At 40.4% G+C, this 19,278-nt stretch overlaps 1 protein-coding gene across 2 annotated transcripts in view; it reads left to right on the forward strand.

The window, feature by feature from the left end:
• Positions 1-5,236, forward strand: part of aff2 (AF4/FMR2 family, member 2) — a 204,699-nt gene extending 199,463 nt beyond the window's left edge. For both annotated transcript variants that reach the window (XM_026186564.1, XM_026186554.1), the window contains exon 26: positions 1,160-5,236. In XM_026186564.1, the coding sequence (XP_026042349.1) occupies positions 1,160-1,281 (122 nt within the window). In that variant the 3' untranslated portion in view covers positions 1,282-5,236. The remainder of the gene's footprint in view (positions 1-1,159) is intronic.
• The last annotated feature ends 14,042 nt before the right edge of the window (positions 5,237-19,278 follow it).

Genomic DNA, 19,278 nt, shown 5'->3' on the forward strand with positions numbered 1-19,278 from the left:
TGTCCAAATATTTTGTGTTAAAGTTGTTTTTCGGATTTGGCTATTCTTAATGGAGCCATTCACACCGAATGGTCGAACTTGCAGCATTTATTTTTTTGGACCAAGCTTGATTTTTCAGATTTGATTTTTAGGATGCGAGTAAACAGATCAGACCAATCAGGTCGCTGCGTTTGGTAATAAGTGCACTCGTAGCTCAGAACTTGCACCAGTACTAAATATACAAATAGTAAAATAATACTGTTTTATTCAGACACACAGCTAGATGCTGCTCCGGGCCAGTCGATTCTTAGAAATGACTTTTCTGTCCCATCAGATCAGCTCAGCTGCCCCACTGATATCCTGAAATATGAACCAAAGCACTCCTGGATCAAACCATGAAATCCTCCCCCTGCTGCCTTCTCTTGAGAATTAAATGAACCCAAAATCATCTCAGTTTCTTCCTTTTGTTTTTAGAAATATAAGGACCAGCTCATCATCGCTCGATGTCGACTTCATCTTTTGTTATAGTGTGGGTTTTTTTGGTTTTGGTTTTGAAGACAAAAATACAACGTGTTCGGTGCAATTCTGAATTTCTCCATTTGCAACGACCTTAAGACTAAAAGCTAGTCTACACTGGTGTCCACAAAAAACAACTTGAGCTGATGTTGTAAGCAGCAACCACAGAAAGTGACATTTGGTGATTTAAAGTGTTGACGGGCAAAATAATCCCAAATTAAATTTTCCTCAGCTCACAAACGTGTGTTTGAAGCAACTACCAATTAGAGTGAAGGATACCACTGATTGGCAAATGAGAGAGTGGTTAATATGTTAGGTTACCGTGGCAACCAGGGTCTGTAACGTCTACCAGTTACCAACCAACCAGCACCAAACAGATTTGTGATGAGTTGCTTCCTGTGTGGTCGCCCGTATAAACATGAGCTGTATGAAAGTGAATGTTAAAGCTCTTAAAACCTTTGCAGAGAAATGTTCACTAGTCGACTAGTGAAAACAGACGCCAGGCGTGGCTTGTAGGACCAGCAATGAAGAAAGAACGAGCCTGACTTTTGCCCCATGTTGCCCACAGCTCCACTGGAAAAACACCAGCTGTAGTTTGTGTGTTTCATTTAAGCACAGAGGCGCTCTCAGTAACACTGTCTGTCTCCCTCCTTCCCTCCCGTAGATTTCTTCCAGGAGCTGGACTCTGTGATGGAGCCGTTGAGTCAGCAGAGCAGCATGACAGAGCTGGTTCGCTACGTAAGGCAGGGACTGCACTGGCTCCGCATAGAGGCTCACCTGCTGTGAAGACTGGACTAGAGCCAACATTAAGAAAAAGAAGAAATGGGCTGGGAGCTAGAACTCAAGTGAGATGAGACCCAGAACGATGCTTCAGTTCCCACTGGGATCCTTTGAATGTCTTTACACCATGCATGGTAATATAATGGCTTACACCAGGTGGATTAATTGGGCTGAAATCACCTTTAATTAGGAGTGAACAGTAACTAAGTTTGGGAATTTTAGCTGTGAACCACAGAATACAAATGATCATATTAACAATTTGGCTGATGCTGCTTTTTTGGGGGGGAGCAACAGTATACAAGTGATTGTAGCTTTAACTCCTGAAGGGAACGCACATGTTCCCAACCTCATCTCCCAGTTTCACTGAGATGGGTTCATTCTCCAACAGACAAGTGTGAGGCTGAATGTAGGGAAAGAGCCTCAACAGAGGCTCACCTCCACCAGCAGTGGCCCAGAAATGTGTCAATGATTAGGAAAGAATTAAAGCTTTAGGCTGATATTGATCCAAGTGGAAGAGTACCAGTCCAATCTATTAGTTAGGGACCACACTGGTAAAGAGGCTCAGCTACAACCACTAATGGAGGCTAAATTCATTGCACTTCTTTTATTTCACTCCATCTTCAGTCTTTAAAGAGGGATCCTCAACAACCAACCAAAAGCTAGAACCTGCAGTTATTAGTTAGTATAGAGTTACTTTATTACATTTAAAGCCTCAGTCACACTAGAGAAAACAGGACAGCTATCTGTTTGTGACGGGGAGGATCACCTGTTGATCGGTGACTGCACTGAACTTGTTCCACTTACAGTGAGTCGGTGCAATCAGCTGGTTGCCCAGAGATTGAGCAGCACTCAACCTCTGCTTCACCACTTCTAGTTGCAAGGCAGTTGCACAAGTTGACAGGTTGCCTGTCGAGCAGCAACCTGTCTCCAAACAGAGTGCAACTCAGACTGACTGCAGTCGCTCTCAGACAGATTCGATTATTGCAATCAGTCTGCACAGATGAGCACAACTTGACATATTTGCAACAGGGAACTCGGCTCAAATGGTTGTTGCGTTCTGCTTATATTCCTACATCAAAGCAAGACTGCCGAGCCCCCGCATCAGGAGCTACGTGACTTTTGCTGGAGGAATTTCTGAGTTCCTGTTTCCAGTCTATGATCTTCTGCAGTTCATGTCAATTTGTGTGCCTGTAGACGGCAATTTGTGACAGATGGCAACAGATTTGATATTTTCACCGATTTATTGCCATTAATCCATGTATTATCACAAACAGATTGCACATATTTGCCAGCTTGACCCAGTTCACAATCGCAAAGTGACTCCCTGTTTTTCACCATCGTATTCCACCAAAGTAGGAGACTGAGCAGTCGGACACCTGGTCGCCATTTTCAGAGCAACCGTTTCAGAGTTTCCCTAGTGTGACTGTAGTGTGACGTGATGACATTTCGGTTTAGTAAAAATATCTATTACTCTGGTTTAATTTGGGAGTAAAGAAGTTAAACTGTTACTCTCAACAATGGCAAAATTAACTTATTGGCAGTTCAGGAAGAACCTTTATGCCACATTTAATTTCTGAAAAGTACACAGTGCAGTGGGGTTTTGTGTTTCTCCTCAGTATCACACAGACAGTCTACCCCACTCCCACCCGGCAAAGCCCGAGATTCACACAGTTTAAACAAACGAGCACTAGCAAAAAGGGAATCCTTCCTAATGAGATTTTTGTATTTAAATGAGGATCTTTTGACCAAATAAAATTGTAAACTACATTACAGGTACAATAGGGCAAAGCTTCAAAAATATCTAAAGTCTTGTAGTATAAGTTGAAGTTTCAGTTTTGTGGGCTACCAGAACAAATATCCGGTTTGCTGGACCTACAAATAAGGGCTTTCTTCCATCACATAAAGCATCTGTCTGGTTCTTCTCTTGCTGGTTATGAGCTTTTGTGAAATTCCACTCAGTTCTAGTTCCCATAGTAACCCACCAACTAAGGCGTCAAACACTTACTGAGGGGAAAAAACTACAAGATTCAGTATGATTTGGCTCTAATTAAGCCCCCACCCACATGCAGAGCAAGTAAACAGGGTGAAACTGTCACATCGGCTTTTCTGCCCTGATGTTAGAAACAAAAACTATATCTGTGACTTTGTACAGCACGTAATGAGATCAAATCAACTGCCGGGTGTCTTATAGTCGTTTCCCCACATTTGTTGTGCTGTGTCGTTAGTGTGTATACGTGTACAGCTTATTGTGAAGTCTATTTAAAATCATTACCTGACCGAACAATAACGATGTTTGTGTACAATAATGTACAGACTGTGACTCCTGAAAACAGTGTTTCTTGTGTCTTGTGAATGATTCAATGTGAGCGAATGAGGAAGTGCTGCGGGTAAATGGGGCATCTACGTGTGTGTGCCAGCGCGCAGGCTATAGCTGCATTTACAAAGCGCCAAAGTGATTTTGAAGTCATCGTGGCGCATTAAAAACAAGAGACCACGCTGTTTCTACGTTTTCACGTTCGCCATCAAGACTCCAAATCAGTTTATTATGGTCTTTGTAAATCCAGCACATTAAGCATGAATTTTTAAGTTTTGGATCATTTGACCATCACTGAATGTGTATGGAAGACAATGCAGATGTGAAATGTAATTTTCACTTTGACAAAAACAAAAAAGGAAAAAAAAAAAAAGGAAACTCAAGTGCCTCTATTTGTGTCCGGTGGGAATTGCTCTATTTATTTAAAACAAAGAATGAATCTAAATGATTTTCCATACCATATTGGTATAAATATGAGATTGTTTTTCGTAAAATCAAATGTTTCCATAAGCTTTTTACTGGCGTTTATGAAGACACCAGGGTTTGGCTTTAAAAGAAAAAAAAGAAAAAAGCAAACAAACAAACGTGATAATGTGCCAAATTAGCATCTGTTGCTGTGTTTTCTCTTTTTGACAGTTTGAGCAAGTATAGGTTTGTCTGAAATACCTGAAATTTTTAAGTCATCGCATGCAATAAATGATAGCTTCAGACCAAGAACTACTTGTGTCCATTTTGACAAAAAAAAAGTATATTTCTTGTTACATAAGTCACATGCAGTGTTGCAAAGGTCGACGTCTCATGAAAATACACAGCCATTTAAATGCACAACGCTACAGCTAACAGTCTGAAACCTCAAGAACATTAAACCTTAAAGAAATAAGTGGACATTTTGGGAATATTTTTCTTACTTCTTTCTGAGAATAAAAACTCATATTTGTATATGAAATATAAAACCTATAACTAACAGCTAGTTTATGTAAATTAGTAAAAAATTTAAGCTCAGTGAATGTATATAAAAGATTGACGTAACCACCCAACAGTCTTCAAAAACTACAGTTTTGAAGCTTTATATCTTTCTTTGTTTTTGAATCAGATGTGACTGTTTTAAAAAAGAAGAGGCTAAGCTAGCTTGTCTAGTTACAAGCTAGCCTTTTTAGCGAGCCATATTCACAATTCACTGATATAACTGGGAAGCTAATACTAGCTATTGCTATTAGCTTAAAACAAAGTAGACGAAAACAATATCAAACAAGCGGTTATGCCCCCTATACATAACTTGCTTTAATACAACAAATAAAATTCAAATGGTTTACATTTGAATAAAAGGCATCTCTATTTTGGTTGTACGCTAAATTTGTTTTTTTAAACGGTATAAAAAATGGACGTAGCTAACATGATATCCCATTTTAGATACTAAACATTACCATTTTCACAATTTTAGTTTCAAAATACCAGATGCCACAAGGACGGGTGGGTTTAAACGTGAAACCACTTGCTCACTGGTGAACTACTTGTTAATCATAAATTAGTTAGCTAAGTAAGTTAGCTAAGGAACCAAATTATCCTACACATCCAAATGTAGTATAACCAAGACTTACAGTGTTGCCAACTCCTCAGTAAGGAAAATCGCTATTGGTTGTCCTAAAAGTCGCTAGAAGTCGCTAAATGACGTCATCGCCTAATTTGCATAATTGGTCATACTAATGTAATTGTAACCTAAGTTGTTGGAGAGAGAAACAACATCGTGGAAGAGACATAAAGTGAGTAAAAATTGCATTTAGAACTACAAATTAAATTTCTTTCAGCAATTATTGTTTTTTTTAATGTCACAGTTCCAACCCTGCTCCTTTATCCGGGCTTGGACCGGCAAAAGTAACCCGAAAATGGCACTCTGGTGGAGTTACTTTGTGTGAGTGGGTGTGTGTTTATAAGTAGTTTTAAACCTTGTGATCCACAAAACAGCATAACAGTAAAAGACTAACTGCGTTACAGTCAGTGCGGGAATAGCGGCTTCGGTCATGCGCGATTCATTTGCAGTCTGGACGCACAGGTGTGAACATCTGCTGCCCTGATAGCAGCGGGGGGTGGACTATCCTCCGCCTGTGAGCGCTTTGGCATGGGTGAGGTGCCCACGGCAGCACCGCTGCTTGTTGAGAATAAGAGCGATACGCGTTTTTAACGTCAAAAAGTCGTCATAAATAAGTCTCCAATAATACCAGAAAAAGTCGCCAAATTTGTTGCTAGTCGCTTTTTAGAAAAAAAGTTGCTAAGGGAGTCTGAAAACTTGCTAAATATAGCGACAAAGTCGCTAAGTTGGCAACACTGCTTACATAATGCACCATACGGTAACAGCAACCACAGCTAGTGCCATCTGGTGGCCTTCAGAGACAATGCAAGTTTAAGGCTTAATTTTTTTGACCTAGAAGCTACGTTCATGTTTTATACGTGTATGCTGATGCTAGCTACATCTAGCGTTTTACTGTTTAAACATTGGAAATAAGACTATTTCCCAAAATGTCAAACTGTTCCTTTAAAATGGACTCATGGTTCTTCATCTGAACGACTAAAATGCTTACTAATCACCATTTAGACAGCTGTCCAAGCTCCACTTTCTGTTGCTTAACAATAACGCTTTTTACAGTTGTTTCTTGTATTTATTTGAGGTCTTGAAGCCAAATTAGGATTGTCCCAGCGAGCCACTGAACTTCTACAACAACCTGTAAACACTACCCGCAAACCGTTTCTCTCTGACCTCAGTCGTTTCAAGTCGATAGTTGGTCCGCAGTGTTGCTCAGTCCAATTCAATGATGTTTGGTGTTGTTTTGTTTTATGGTGAAACTGTGATGTTACTATATGGTTATTGTTAAGTTCACTTAATGGTCCCTTATTCTTCTTGTATGCAGCGGTACAATATACAATAATATGCTGTAAAAAGTCAGAAACATTGCATTTGTGACATGGGAAATATCAGTTTCATTCCACTATGGTACATGTCACATGACAGCTATGGTAAATGTTGAATTCATGCAACAGTTTATTTATATGCAATGTCAATATGTGGGTATATTCTGAAACATTTTGAAGACAGACTTTTCTCAGCATGGCCTTTTATTCTGCTGGCATCTTATTAAATATCTCATTAGCTCCTGTTGCATTATCACAGTTGTCAACTTGTTTATCGAAGGCAGAAACATCATCACTGCTGTTGTGATTACAATAGAGCTAAACACACTGATTTATTTTTTGACAGCAGATGGTAGCAAGCCGATAATACACTGATAATCTCTCCAGTAGTGACGAGTGTCTCTAATATTTGTTTGCATTTCACAAAATCACAGATTCGCTTTGATTGCCAAAACTGTCTCATACAATAAATGAACTAGCAGGATTTAAAAAGATAATAAAGGGTTTGATTTTTTCTTCTCAAATTCCTGTAATCTACCAGAGAGATGTTTTCTTTTCTTTTGTGTTCGTCCTCATTCGTTCTACTGTCAGAGTCATGCAGCAGTGTTACAAATAAGAATTATCCAATAAATAAGAATTTGTTGAGGTTAGTGGAAGGAGACGTTAATATGCTCTTCACAAAAACAAGAAATATGATCGATAATCAAGAGATAACCAACAAGCATCTCTCTGACTGTTCTTTAGTAAAGAAAAGTTGGCATTTCTGGAAATGTTCTGATTTGCCTTACAAAGTGATGAATACATCAGCACCACTCTCACGTCAGTGTAAGTTAGCCTAGCTTGGCATTAAGCTAGAAAGCAGTGGAAAACTACATCCCTATCTCTATTCAAAGTCAAAAACTGCGCCTCTAAAACGAATACATACAGCTCTGCTATCACTTCCAACATAAATGAAGACAGAAAACTAAACAGCAGTGACGTTTGTAAGGTTACTGGAGTTGGGCTAGCTGGTATATAATGATGTGCTATGTTAGCATAATGCTAACTTATTTTTCCACTGGATAAAAGTTAACATGAGGGTTCCCGATGGTTAGGGACAAATGCGATCGCATGGTAGGATGCTGTAAACGGACCAAACTTCAGTCAGAACAACTGAGATAATCCCTCCGCAATGCGAGGTTAGTCATTAATATACTGCAACAACATGGGAATAGAGCAGCTGCCAGAGAATTCGACATTAATGAATCAATGGTACAGAAGTGGAGGAAGCAAAAGAATGAGTTGAGTAAAGTTTGACATATCTGACTGTTTTGTTTCGCTTAATGCGCCTTATAAACCGGTGCGCCTTATGGTCCGAAAAATACAATAAATTAATATCTTGGTACAATTTCTAAGTCATATACGAATACTGACATTCTGCACCATCTTGTGGTTCAGAATGGTACTACACCAGAATCTTAACAGCGACATACAACATAAACTACAACATAATATTCACAATTAATATTATACAACACTAAAAGAAAAGGATTACATTTGAGGGGCCTTAAAGTCGCCTGCCTTGTGTTATGGGATGGGTAGTTCACCAATAAAAGTATTTATGTACACAGTCTGCTACTTCTGCATAGTCATGATTCACTTCATATCTGTGTTGCTTGGTTCAAAGCTTGAATAAACATTCAAGCCTTTTGTTCAAGGCTTGAATTTGTGGAAGTGGGAAAGTCATTTCTGGAACCAGAGCCCTTAAAAACATGGGCGGCCACAAACATGCTGCGATTTCAGATAATATCTCTGCAGTACGATACTTAGCCGCTTTCTGTTGATGGCAAAATATTTGAAAAATATAGAAGTAAAGAACGCGCCATCTCTTGGAGACACTCTGCAATTGAGTTAAAATTAGTGTATTCATAGTGGAAAGTAGAGACACCCCAGAAGAGAGAGGGCAGAGTCTCTGTCCAGCAGTTCTAAGTGGCTGTATCGTTAGCCCATTTTAGAAGATTAAGCCCACTTTTAACATTTTAGCTAGGCTAGGCTAGGCTAATGAGCTTATGGTTCTGAGCCCATATTAAACATCTGGCATGAAAGTAGTGTCCTGAAAAGAAAAGCAACGAGAACATTTCCTATAATGCCTATTGACGAGGATAGATAAAATATTGACTATTCTAAAATAAAATTTCTATTAATAATCAGCACTTCAGTTGTATCATGTTCTCTATTTTACAGTATATTGGAAAAGTGGAAAAAAGAAAAAGCAAGATCATATTTCCAAATAGTCCATGATATTCCTTCTACGATCACGTGACCTTCTACCATGAAGCCTTCACTGCCTTGTGTGTAGCATTTCTGTGATTGCTATTTTGCTTTTCTTCCTGGAACATAACAGTGTTAAATCATGTGGGAAATCAAAACGGTCCAAGTGTAACCGACCCATTTAACAGGAAGTTTCTTTAAGGTTTTCAGTCGCTCTGTTCCCTGCGGTGAAAAACTGTTGCTCGAATAAGCTCGTTTCTGCTCCGCGACTCTTAATAATGTCCAAATTAATCTCGAGAAGGGCAGCAGCTTTTAAACTATAATAGTGTAATTGCTCAAGATTCATTGGTGAAAAATTGTCATCAGCTCGTCTAGCCTTTTTCTCTTTCATCTTTGTTGCGGTGGAAGAATAGCGCCATCTTCCTGATTAGTGCAATAAAGCACATGGCTGAATTCCCGCCGCATGAATACAGCGTACGCCACGTGTGGTATTCAGTGACGTTAAACTGCTTAAATCCAAACTGTGACGTGTTAGTTAGGCAACCAAATAAGTTTAAGACTGTGTATCTGAAGCCTGACACTGGTGGTACAGCAGCAGCACAGTGCCTCTGATCCAGCCTGACTAATCTGTCTGTGAATCTGATGCACATCACTGGCATAACGAAACATAAAGAACAAAATAAAAGTTCTGTCCAACACGGATTGCATTGTATTTCTAAATGTGTTGCACAGTTTTTTTTCTGTTTTTATCAGTGCTATCTTTTGGCCTTTTCTATGGTTCTTTTTATAATGAAGTTGTTCTATGTGATGATCAAAAGTTGTGATGCAGTTCCATTGTTTTTAAATATTTAATGTCTCTAAAATATGGATTAAAATCTGTTTGAAGCAGCCATCCTGCCGTACTCACTGTCTTCTTTCTGTCTTTTTTATTGCATTCGGGCTGAGGTCTTCAAAGTTGCCTTGCAAGGATGTGCTGAACCTCCCTTTGACATTGCACATAGAGGCAACAGCAGAAGGCTGAGACATTGCCAAAGGTTCCAGCAAGTGTGTTTTTTTCCCCTAATGAACCAAATCAACCAAATTTTACACTCAAGATTCTTTTATAAATAAAAGAGCGGCTCTGACGTAGATTTTAAGAGCCAAGCTAGTCTTCTTATTAGCACTAATGAACTCTTACTCTACATCATAGGAACTATTAGCCTACTTCACCATGCATGATTAATTCATTGAATGTAGCCACGCATTAGAATTCGAGAGGGAATAAGCGGGCCGTGTGCGTGATGGCGGAAGAGAGAGATGGACCTCAGAATGTGAGAGAGAAATGAAAAGAACCAAGGACAAAAAAAAAGTCTATTTTCTCAGAAACGTAAATCCCGTCTAATTCTGTGTTTCCATAAATGAATAAGGAGGTGGAAACTATTTTCAGGCCTTCAGATATCCTGCTCTCAGTGCATGTGCATGTCCTTGGTGCAGAGGCAAAACACTGACAGCTTAGATTTATAGCTTTAATTGCCACAGGTAACCATGCAGTCAAATAGGCTCTCAGATACGGCTTAGAAACAGACTTACATTTAAGAAGTATCCATGATTTGAATAGAAGACAAAAATGCACGATCGAACGAGCACCACCAAGGATCACGATATCTTTAACACATCATTTATTAATTAGTTTAAGTAATGGAAGGCAGCACAAGTCCACCTCTGTGTTTACCAAAAACTCCTTGGATTTATTCTCTATGATGTTTCCGTAGGGTGTTGAGACAGTTTGTTAGAAACACAGCTAATGGGGCATGAGCACTGGAACCTTGATGCGCGCTGCTGCTATCGACTTTTACATGTGGACTGGCGCTGTGATCAAGATAGCCGATGTGCAAACCCACCCGCCTCCACCCCCTTTGTGAGCGGTCCCAAAGCACAGACGAGTTGGGAAAGCTCATTATCCATTCTTATGTTATATTCTTACAGACTGAATAAAAGCCTGGCATCAAAGAATGCTAGACTTGACTTTGAGAAGCAGACGGCCCATTTTAAATGTATATTCAAATGCAGGCTTTTTGAAAAACAATGCCTAGATTTTAAGTGGAGAGAAGAATAAATATTAGATCTGTACGTTTCTGAAATATTTTTTTTTCCTGTTTCTAACAGCAGTAATAGGCCAGCTCTGTGTGTTTACCAGTGTTGGGACTGACGCGTTATTAAGTAACGCGTTACAGTAACTACGTTATTATTGTGGTAACGAGCACGGTAACTAGTTATTATGCCAAAACCAGGAACGCGTTACTCGTTACTGAGATTTAGATAGGCTCGTTATTCGTTACTTCGTGTGGTGGCTATCGCGGAGCTTCCACAGATTCAATAACATTAGCAAGTGGTGGAAGCCAGCAGGTGGATGAAGGAAAAGGGAGGCAAGAGGAGAGACCCGAAGCGGTGAACTGAACTTCAGGTAAGAAGTTATGACCTGCAGTCATTCTGGGTCAGATATGAACCAAGTTTAGGTTGAGTTTATTTTTGTTATGCTGACTTTTTCGTACTGCGTGCTAGCTAGCATGACGGAGTTTCTATACAGCTCCGTCATGGGTGGTGCTATGTTACTGATGTTGAACTTTATTTTGTTCATAAGGTTAATTATTAGAGTTGCCAACCGTCCCGTAAAAAACAGAATCGTCTCGTATTCAGAGAAATTATTACGCGTTTCGTATTGAGGTGAAAAGGAACAGTTTGTCCCGGACTTCAGCTACAATGAAAAAGACACAAAGCTGGATTTATTCTGTCTTTACGCTGCACAGCTGCCTCTTCTTCTCTCATTCTCTCTCCCTCCCTCTCCTGTTTCTACTTCAATCATGAAACTGATCAATGATCAGCTGATCGGCTTTTCTCTCTTGTTTGTTTATCGCCCACTTTGGCCCAGAAAGAGGAAACCAGCGGATGTCGCGGTAAACAACAGCAGCACGTTTAAGCTTGATCAGCTGTTGTTAGAATTTATTTAATATTAATTTCTAGTATCAGCTGATGTTTGCTGGAGCCACAGCCAAGCTGCTGGTCATGATATGGTTTGGTTATCTGGTGAGAGGGAAACATGAAGATGAAACCAGGAGATGTCCTTACTGAATCACCAGAGCTGAACAGGTGATGGAGAAACAGGTTTACCTTTTAGTTGGTGGCGGCCAGAGGGCCCGGTGGCGCCAGTGTCCGGCAGCCTCGCCTCTGTTCGTGCGCCCCAGGGCAGCTGTGGCTACAATGTAGCTTGCCATCGCCTGTGTGTGAATGTGTGAATGACTGAATGTAGTGTGAAGCGCTTTGGGGTCCTTAGGGACTAGAAAAGCGCTATACAAATGCAGGCCATTTACCATTTAACATGAATGAGTTGAAGGGAAGTTATGAACTGTTTCTGAGAGACAAATAACACCAGGATCCTTTTCTAAGTAGCTGACAGCTGGTAACTGTGCAGGGGCGGGTCTAGCAAAGTTTTGCCAAGGCGTAGGTAGGGCATTTCTCTCGTGGAAGTGTGCACATTATTTTTTTCCTTTCTAATGGTAGGTGGCACAGTGCACTTGTGGCAAGTAAGCAAGCTAGAAGACTGGCAGTCTGGCTGGGTGTCCAGTTACGGAAGCAACACATTAACAAGAGAATTCTGAGTTAAATCAAAGTTACTTTCCCTAGTAACTAGTTACTCTGAAAGTAACGAGTAACTTGAAGTAACTGAGTTACTTTTGATATAAGTAACTAGTAATGTAACTAAGTTACTAATTTAAAGTAACTTACCCAACACTGGTGTTTACAGGAAACTTTCAGCTAAACAAGTCAAGGAAGAGTCTAGCAACAATTGAGCAACCAGACACCAGAAAAAGTGAAAGTCAGTGACCTGCTGTGACAGCAAGGTCACTAATGGTTATTTCATGTGGGCATGTCCCACATGAAATAACCATGAAGTACCAATGGCAGTGAAGCATACCCCTGATAGAGAGATGGCAGGATAGTAAAGACATACATACAGATATTTATAGTGAAAATTTTCTGGAAATGTTTCACAGGACTCTGCAGCACTCTGAAAAACTGAGCACTTTCTTTCTACTTCCATAGGGATTAAGGAGCTAGGTAGCAGCCAGGTGCTGCTGATGACATGCACTTGACTAACTGATCATCAATAAGTGTTAGCGCCAGTTCAGGTGTGTGTTAACACAATACCACAATCTTCTGTCTGAGCACATTCACCCCAAGGTCAGACAGTCAGCCTCAGTTAGCATGTTAAATACTAAAGTTCATGCATAATTATAAAAACACTGAACAAGCTTGTTTGGAAGGGTCACCAGGAGAAAGCCTCTTCTCTCTCTAAACAGAACCTGGCAGCACAGCTGAGGTTTCAAAGGGCTAACAGACTGAAGGACTCCTGAAACAATGTCCTTTGGACAGACGATTACATAAGTAGAGAAAAACAAACACAGCATATCAGCTCACAAGCCCACTGGTGCAGGGGTGATGGTTTGGTTTGAAGCAACAGGACTTGGGCACCTTGCAGTTATTGAATTGACTACAAACTGGATTCTAGATTCAAATGTGAGGCCAACATTGATCCGAAGGACAGCAGCAGCACGTTGAAATGGCCCAAAGTCCAGACTTCAACCAATTAAAATGCTGCAGTGGGACCAGTGAGGGAGCTGTGCATAATCAAACGCCTGGAAACCTCAAACAACGTTGTAAAACAACATAAATCAATAAAATGAAAAAGTCCTCCAAAATGATGTGGAAGGCTTTTCCACAGGACTGCAGAGTCCAGATGAAACTTCACATTACTGTGCAAATAGCAGGGTGGTAAGACATACATACAAACAGGTACCTATGCAACTGGAGCCTAGAACATCTACTAGTGACCAACTTTATATGTAGAAAAGGTCGGAGTCTTACGTTTGCGTCATTAAATAATTTCCCCCAGGGATCAATAAAGTATTCTGATTCTGATTAGTCTTCCTAATATCCATCTTCTTCCGCTTATCCGGGGCCGGGTCGCAGGGGCAGCAGCCTAAGCAGAGAAGCCCAGCCCTCCCTCTCCCCAGCTACCTCCTCCAGCTTATCCGGGGAAACACCAAGGCGTTCGCAGGCCAGCTGAGAGATATAATCTCTCCAGCGTGTCCTGGGTCTGCCCTGGGGCCTCCTCCCGGTCGGACACCTCACCCAGGAGGCATCCATGTCAGATGCCCGAACCACCTCAACTGGCTCCTTTCGATGTGGAGGACTCTCCACAGTAATCCGAGCCCCTTCCGGATGGTTGAACTTCTCACCCTAACTCTAAGGGACCCACCCTTCGGAGGAAGCCTATTTCCGGCGCTTGTATCCGCAATCACTTGTGACCATAGGTGAGGGTAGGGACGTAGATAGACCGTTAAATTGAGAGCTTTGCTTTTACACTCAGTTTTCTCTTCACCACAACAGACCTTCTCCCGTCACTGGAGAACAAGACTCCGAGATACTTAAACTCTTCCACTTGGGGCATGAACTGGTCCCTGAACCAGAGTGGGCACTCCACCCTTTTCCCGCTGAGGACCATGACCTCCGATTTGAAGATGCTGATTCTCCCACCACTTCACACTCAGCTGCAAACTGTTCCAGTGTGAGCTGGAGGCCATCACCCAAAGAAGCCAACAGAGCCACATCATCCGCGAAAAGCAGAGATGAGATTCTGAGACCAAACAAGTGAAAGCCTTCCGCCACTTGGCTATGCCTAGAAATGCTGTTCATAAAAATTATGAACAGAATCGGTGACAAAAGGCAGCCCTACCCACCCACCCTAACCCCAATCAAGAGAGAAGAAAGTAGCTTTTGTGCTATCAAAACATAAGTTTCATCTTTTTCAATACCATAAATGAACAAACTCCTGCTGCATTCCTGAATCACTGATATAACATCTTGAATTCTTTTGTTCTCTCATATTTATTGATTTCATGTTCCAAACAAGTCTGACATTGCTCTAACATCTTACTCAAAATATATTTTTCCCTTTTTGTTAAAGCCACCAACCAGTCACCACCAAAGAGCTGATTACAGCCATTCAGTTTCATTACAGAAACCCACTCACTAATCCATTCCCTCCGTCTCAATCTGCAGAGTGGCAGTTTTAATAGGCCGCCCCTCCCCCTCATTCTTTGCCAAGTGATTTTGTTAAAACTGAGAGTTTTTCTATTTAGCTCTGTGGTTCGCAGCTCCAGAGGCGCTAACGAGGTAAGAGCTCGTCAGCTGTAATTGAATGACTCCTGATTAAACTAGTTTCACACTGACAGGCAACATATTGCATCTTGTCCAACTTCTAATCAGCTGCTTCCGCAATGCTCCATGCAGATGTCTGCGTTCAGGGTCAGGAAAGGCTGTGGTCCAGGATAATGCTTTGTTTATTTTAATGACGACAGTGTGCATTTTAATTGACCAAAAGCCCCAAATAAGTGGAATGTCAAGAAAGAATTTCGCTTTATTACTTTACACAGCTATAATATTTTGTGAGTCTAAAATCAACAATATAAGATTTCAGGCAATATTCATTCAGGTTACTTATCTCAAGAACAACTGAACAAGAAACCACATTTAAAGTGCTTGTCCTGCAGACCCCAGTTTCCTTGGTGAAAGTGTTCGTTACATTGCAACTGTTTACTTACTCTGGTCTGAAGAGATCTTCGGAAAACCGGTTAAAGTCTCACATTGCATGTTAGAAATGTTTTAAACCCTGAAATACAAACAGAGAAGTAGTAGCCTTTAAGGTGTTGCGGATAAATACAACAAAATAAAACAAGTACCGATACCAAAAAAACCACACAGGGAAAATACCCAGGGAAACAGAGTTAACGATAAAAATGATAAAAACTAACTATAAAAACCCGACAAAAAAAACCCAACAAAACCCTGTAAACCATAAATTTCACACCAAATCCTCAAATCTTGCGGCCCGGTACTGGTCCGCGATTGGGGACCGCTGGTCTATATAAACCCTGCCATATTTAAAAGGTAGTGCAGCTCTGTTTAGTTATCCTGATGCAAATTTTAGCTTGCTCAACAGGGCTGAAAAGTTTGCCTAATGGTAGATGCCCAAAAACTGCAGTTTTTTTTGCTGTTACCTGCATTCTGTTTTCTTACCGCTCCCAATTCAAGTGTATAATCCCAGCTACAGTGGCCACTGTGGGACAAATAACTCCGGCCACCATTCACCTGTAGTGAGTGCAGGCCGTCAGTCTGCTATTTACCTCAGTTATCAATATACTGTGTGTCCGCCTCTCTTACTCTGGACCAGGCTGTAAAACTTGTGATACTGAGGTGAGTTGTCGCAGATATCTTGTCAGTAGGCGCTGCCGTTTCTGTCTCTGTTAGTTTTTATTAGCTTCTCTAAGCCAACACTAGTCTTTGAAGTGCATCTAACACTGTTTTACACTTAGTGAACAAACTCTCATACAAAGTGAATATGTAATGAAGCCGTTTATCAGGCGGGACGTGAAAGGTTTTAGGACACTTTAGCCTAGCATAACATTAGCATATAGCTAGCTGCTATTTGCACACACTTTTGTGTGTTATAAGACAAGATAACCTTTATTAGTCCCACACGTGGGAAATTTGTTTTGTTACAACAGTGGACAGTGCAAAGTTGCATAGAAAAATTAGGAGAAAAAAAAAACCCAAAAAAAACCCCACTGGAATAATATATCCATAAGATACTGTACACAACAGAATAGAATAAAATAAAAATAAAATACTATATACACAATTGAATAAAATAGAATACAAATGCTATATACAATATGAGTATAATAAATTATAATTAGACATAATAATTATGATAAAATTATAGCCAGTGTTAGTCAAGTTATTTGAAAAAGTAATTAGTAACTAATTACTTCTCCAAAAAGTAATCCCATTACTTTACTGATGACTTATTTTCAAAATTAAGGAGTTAATTTTCAAAAACATGATGCACAACCTGAATACATAATAAAGCAACACCTTTCAGCCCAATTCTAATTTTTATGCATAACCCATCATATAAAATTGAAACAAATGGAAAAGTATCTTTTAAAACAGTTTTTAGTTTTAATCTTTTAACTTTATGCACATTGTATCAAGCAAAAATTAAATATGCAAGTCTTTGACTTGATGAAATTGTTTAACACTTAAATCTACTTTCTGCATATTCCAGCATATAAAATAATGTTTTGTGTTTAAACTCTTTCAAATAGATGAAAGTAAAAAACAGCAGAAATAAATAAAATCAAAGACTCAGCAGCTCTTAAATCTATTGTCACCTGTTTAGCAGGAGTGGGACGGGTGGAGGTTTGCCCACACCGGTCATGTCAGTGGGGGGGATCCGGGGGTTTCTCTGTGAATGTCACGTTCCCGTGGCAGCGTGCTCGCTCAGATTAGAAGTTTAACTTTTCGCTGTAGAAAGAAGTTTTCTTCCCACGCAGAGTGAACAGCTGACGCTAATGTTTTTGTCACTTTTTACAGATTCAAACTCAAAGTAATGTGATTACGTCCACACTTTAAGTACGCAGCGTAACAGTAATCCAATTACTTCTTTTACAATAGTAATCCCTTACATTACTCATTACTTGAAAAAAAAAAAAAAAAAAGCAATCCGATTACAGTAGCCCGTTACTGCCCATCTCTGGTTATAGCAGAGTATTCATCTATTTGTGATCTTTGATGTAAAAGTAACTTATGAGCCACGCTACAGATGTGGTCGTTCTCTAGATTACATAAAATGCAATTAGGCGACGTCTTTCTCAGCCATTGTATTCAAGATGGCGGCGCAGCGTGGCAGCTATCGGAAACCTGCTCCTGTGTGTTTTTAAATGGACAAATTAAGCACAAGAGAATGCATAAATTTGTTGGAAGATATACACACTAACACATACAGCACCTTATACGTGTTAAAACACCAAACAATCCAACATCAAAAATATTAAAGTGCCACAAAGGGTGTTGTGATTTATTTAAAATTAATCTTCGATATGAACAGAGGCAAAACATTTTGCTCCTGTTTCTTTTCCACATATTTAATGGCTTCACATTACTGTACAGGTGACGGGTGAACAGTGTCATTAGCAGTGGTACTGACCACTAAAGGACCAACATGTAAGTGACTCTGCAGTCAGTTTTAATTGCAGTATTGCATGCAGCAGCAGAGCAGCTAATTAGCAGGCAGTTCTGAAAAACAGCTCCTCTGACAAAGTACTCTTCAGGCCCACTTCATCATGTAATTGGGAGATTGAGTACAGTACAGTTTGTTTACCGTTCCTGGATTCATTCACACACCCTTGAGACGAACTCTTGTCTTAATGCAGCTGAGCTAAGCGCTTTCTGCACGCGTGCACACCTCTCCCTCTCGCTAATGTAATTGTGCATGTCGCCACCGTTAACAGAAAGGCAGTGTGACCTGCCAAAATACGAGCCCGTAGCGGTGATGCGATTACCAGCGTATGAAACATAATGATAGACGATGAGAGCGAGACAAAGACTGAGTGGATTGGAGAGAAGGAGCAGGTAAGATGGAGTGAGAGGGAATGAGGGCAGCGGGAGAGGTAGAGGAAAAATACCAAAACAAAGCACCAGGTAAACAGTGTAACTGCCATTAGATCAATTTGATGGTGGTCAGAGATCACCGCTTGTGATGATAAATATTGATCTGATAAAACCGCTGAGGCAGAAATATGAGCTGTGATGAATACAAAGAGTGGAGGAGAGCAGTTGCAGCTGCTCTCACTCACACCTAATTCTTACGAGTATGAGCGTGAACCTCGTCATAGTGGAGAGTGGATAGTGAGCTGCTGCTGAGCGAGGCACCAAAAATCAGACTCATTGATATGGGAAACAAAAGTGCTCAGAGTGCAACAATTAACTATCATTCAACAGGTGATCAGATGGAGGTGCATATAATGGAGAAAAAAAAAAAAAAAAAAAAAAAAAAAAAAAATTACACTCACCAGGTATGAAGAGAAGTAAATGAAATGAAAAGGAGTGGAAATGATCAGAGCATGTGTGAAATTGGCAGGGGATACATGTGAAGTGCCTTCCTGGCCTTCTTTGCAGAGTTTTTTGATTTTCATGTGTGGCGTACAGACTTCACTTCAAATCGAGTTCCACAAATTGTTCTGCATGATTGCTTGAAAATTGAAAACTGCAGGGAAAAAAAAGGAAAAAAAAAAAAGAAAAGAGTCTGGGACTGAATTCACACGATATCTCAAAACACAATTACAAGGCTTTTAACAGTTTGTGTCACGCAGACAGATCGACTCGGTGGCATCACACACAAGTTAGATGTTTGGCTCAAGCAAAAAAAAAAAAAAAAAAAAAAAAAAAAAGCCACAACAAAACCCCAGTGCCAGAGAGCAGCGTTCATTCTGTAAAGAAAGCGAGCACACAGAATAGACTGGCGAGGTCCCCGAGGAGCTGCTTCACTACCCTGCAGCTTTACACTTCAGCTGTGAGTGAACACAAAACGCATTACAGAGCAGCGGGCCGCGTGGACAGGCAGCAAAGTGTTTCTGCAGGACAAACGCACACAG

Source organism: Astatotilapia calliptera, chromosome 2 (assembly GCF_900246225.1).
Source record: "Astatotilapia calliptera chromosome 2, fAstCal1.2, whole genome shotgun sequence".
NCBI lineage: Eukaryota > Metazoa > Chordata > Actinopteri > Cichliformes > Cichlidae > Astatotilapia > Astatotilapia calliptera.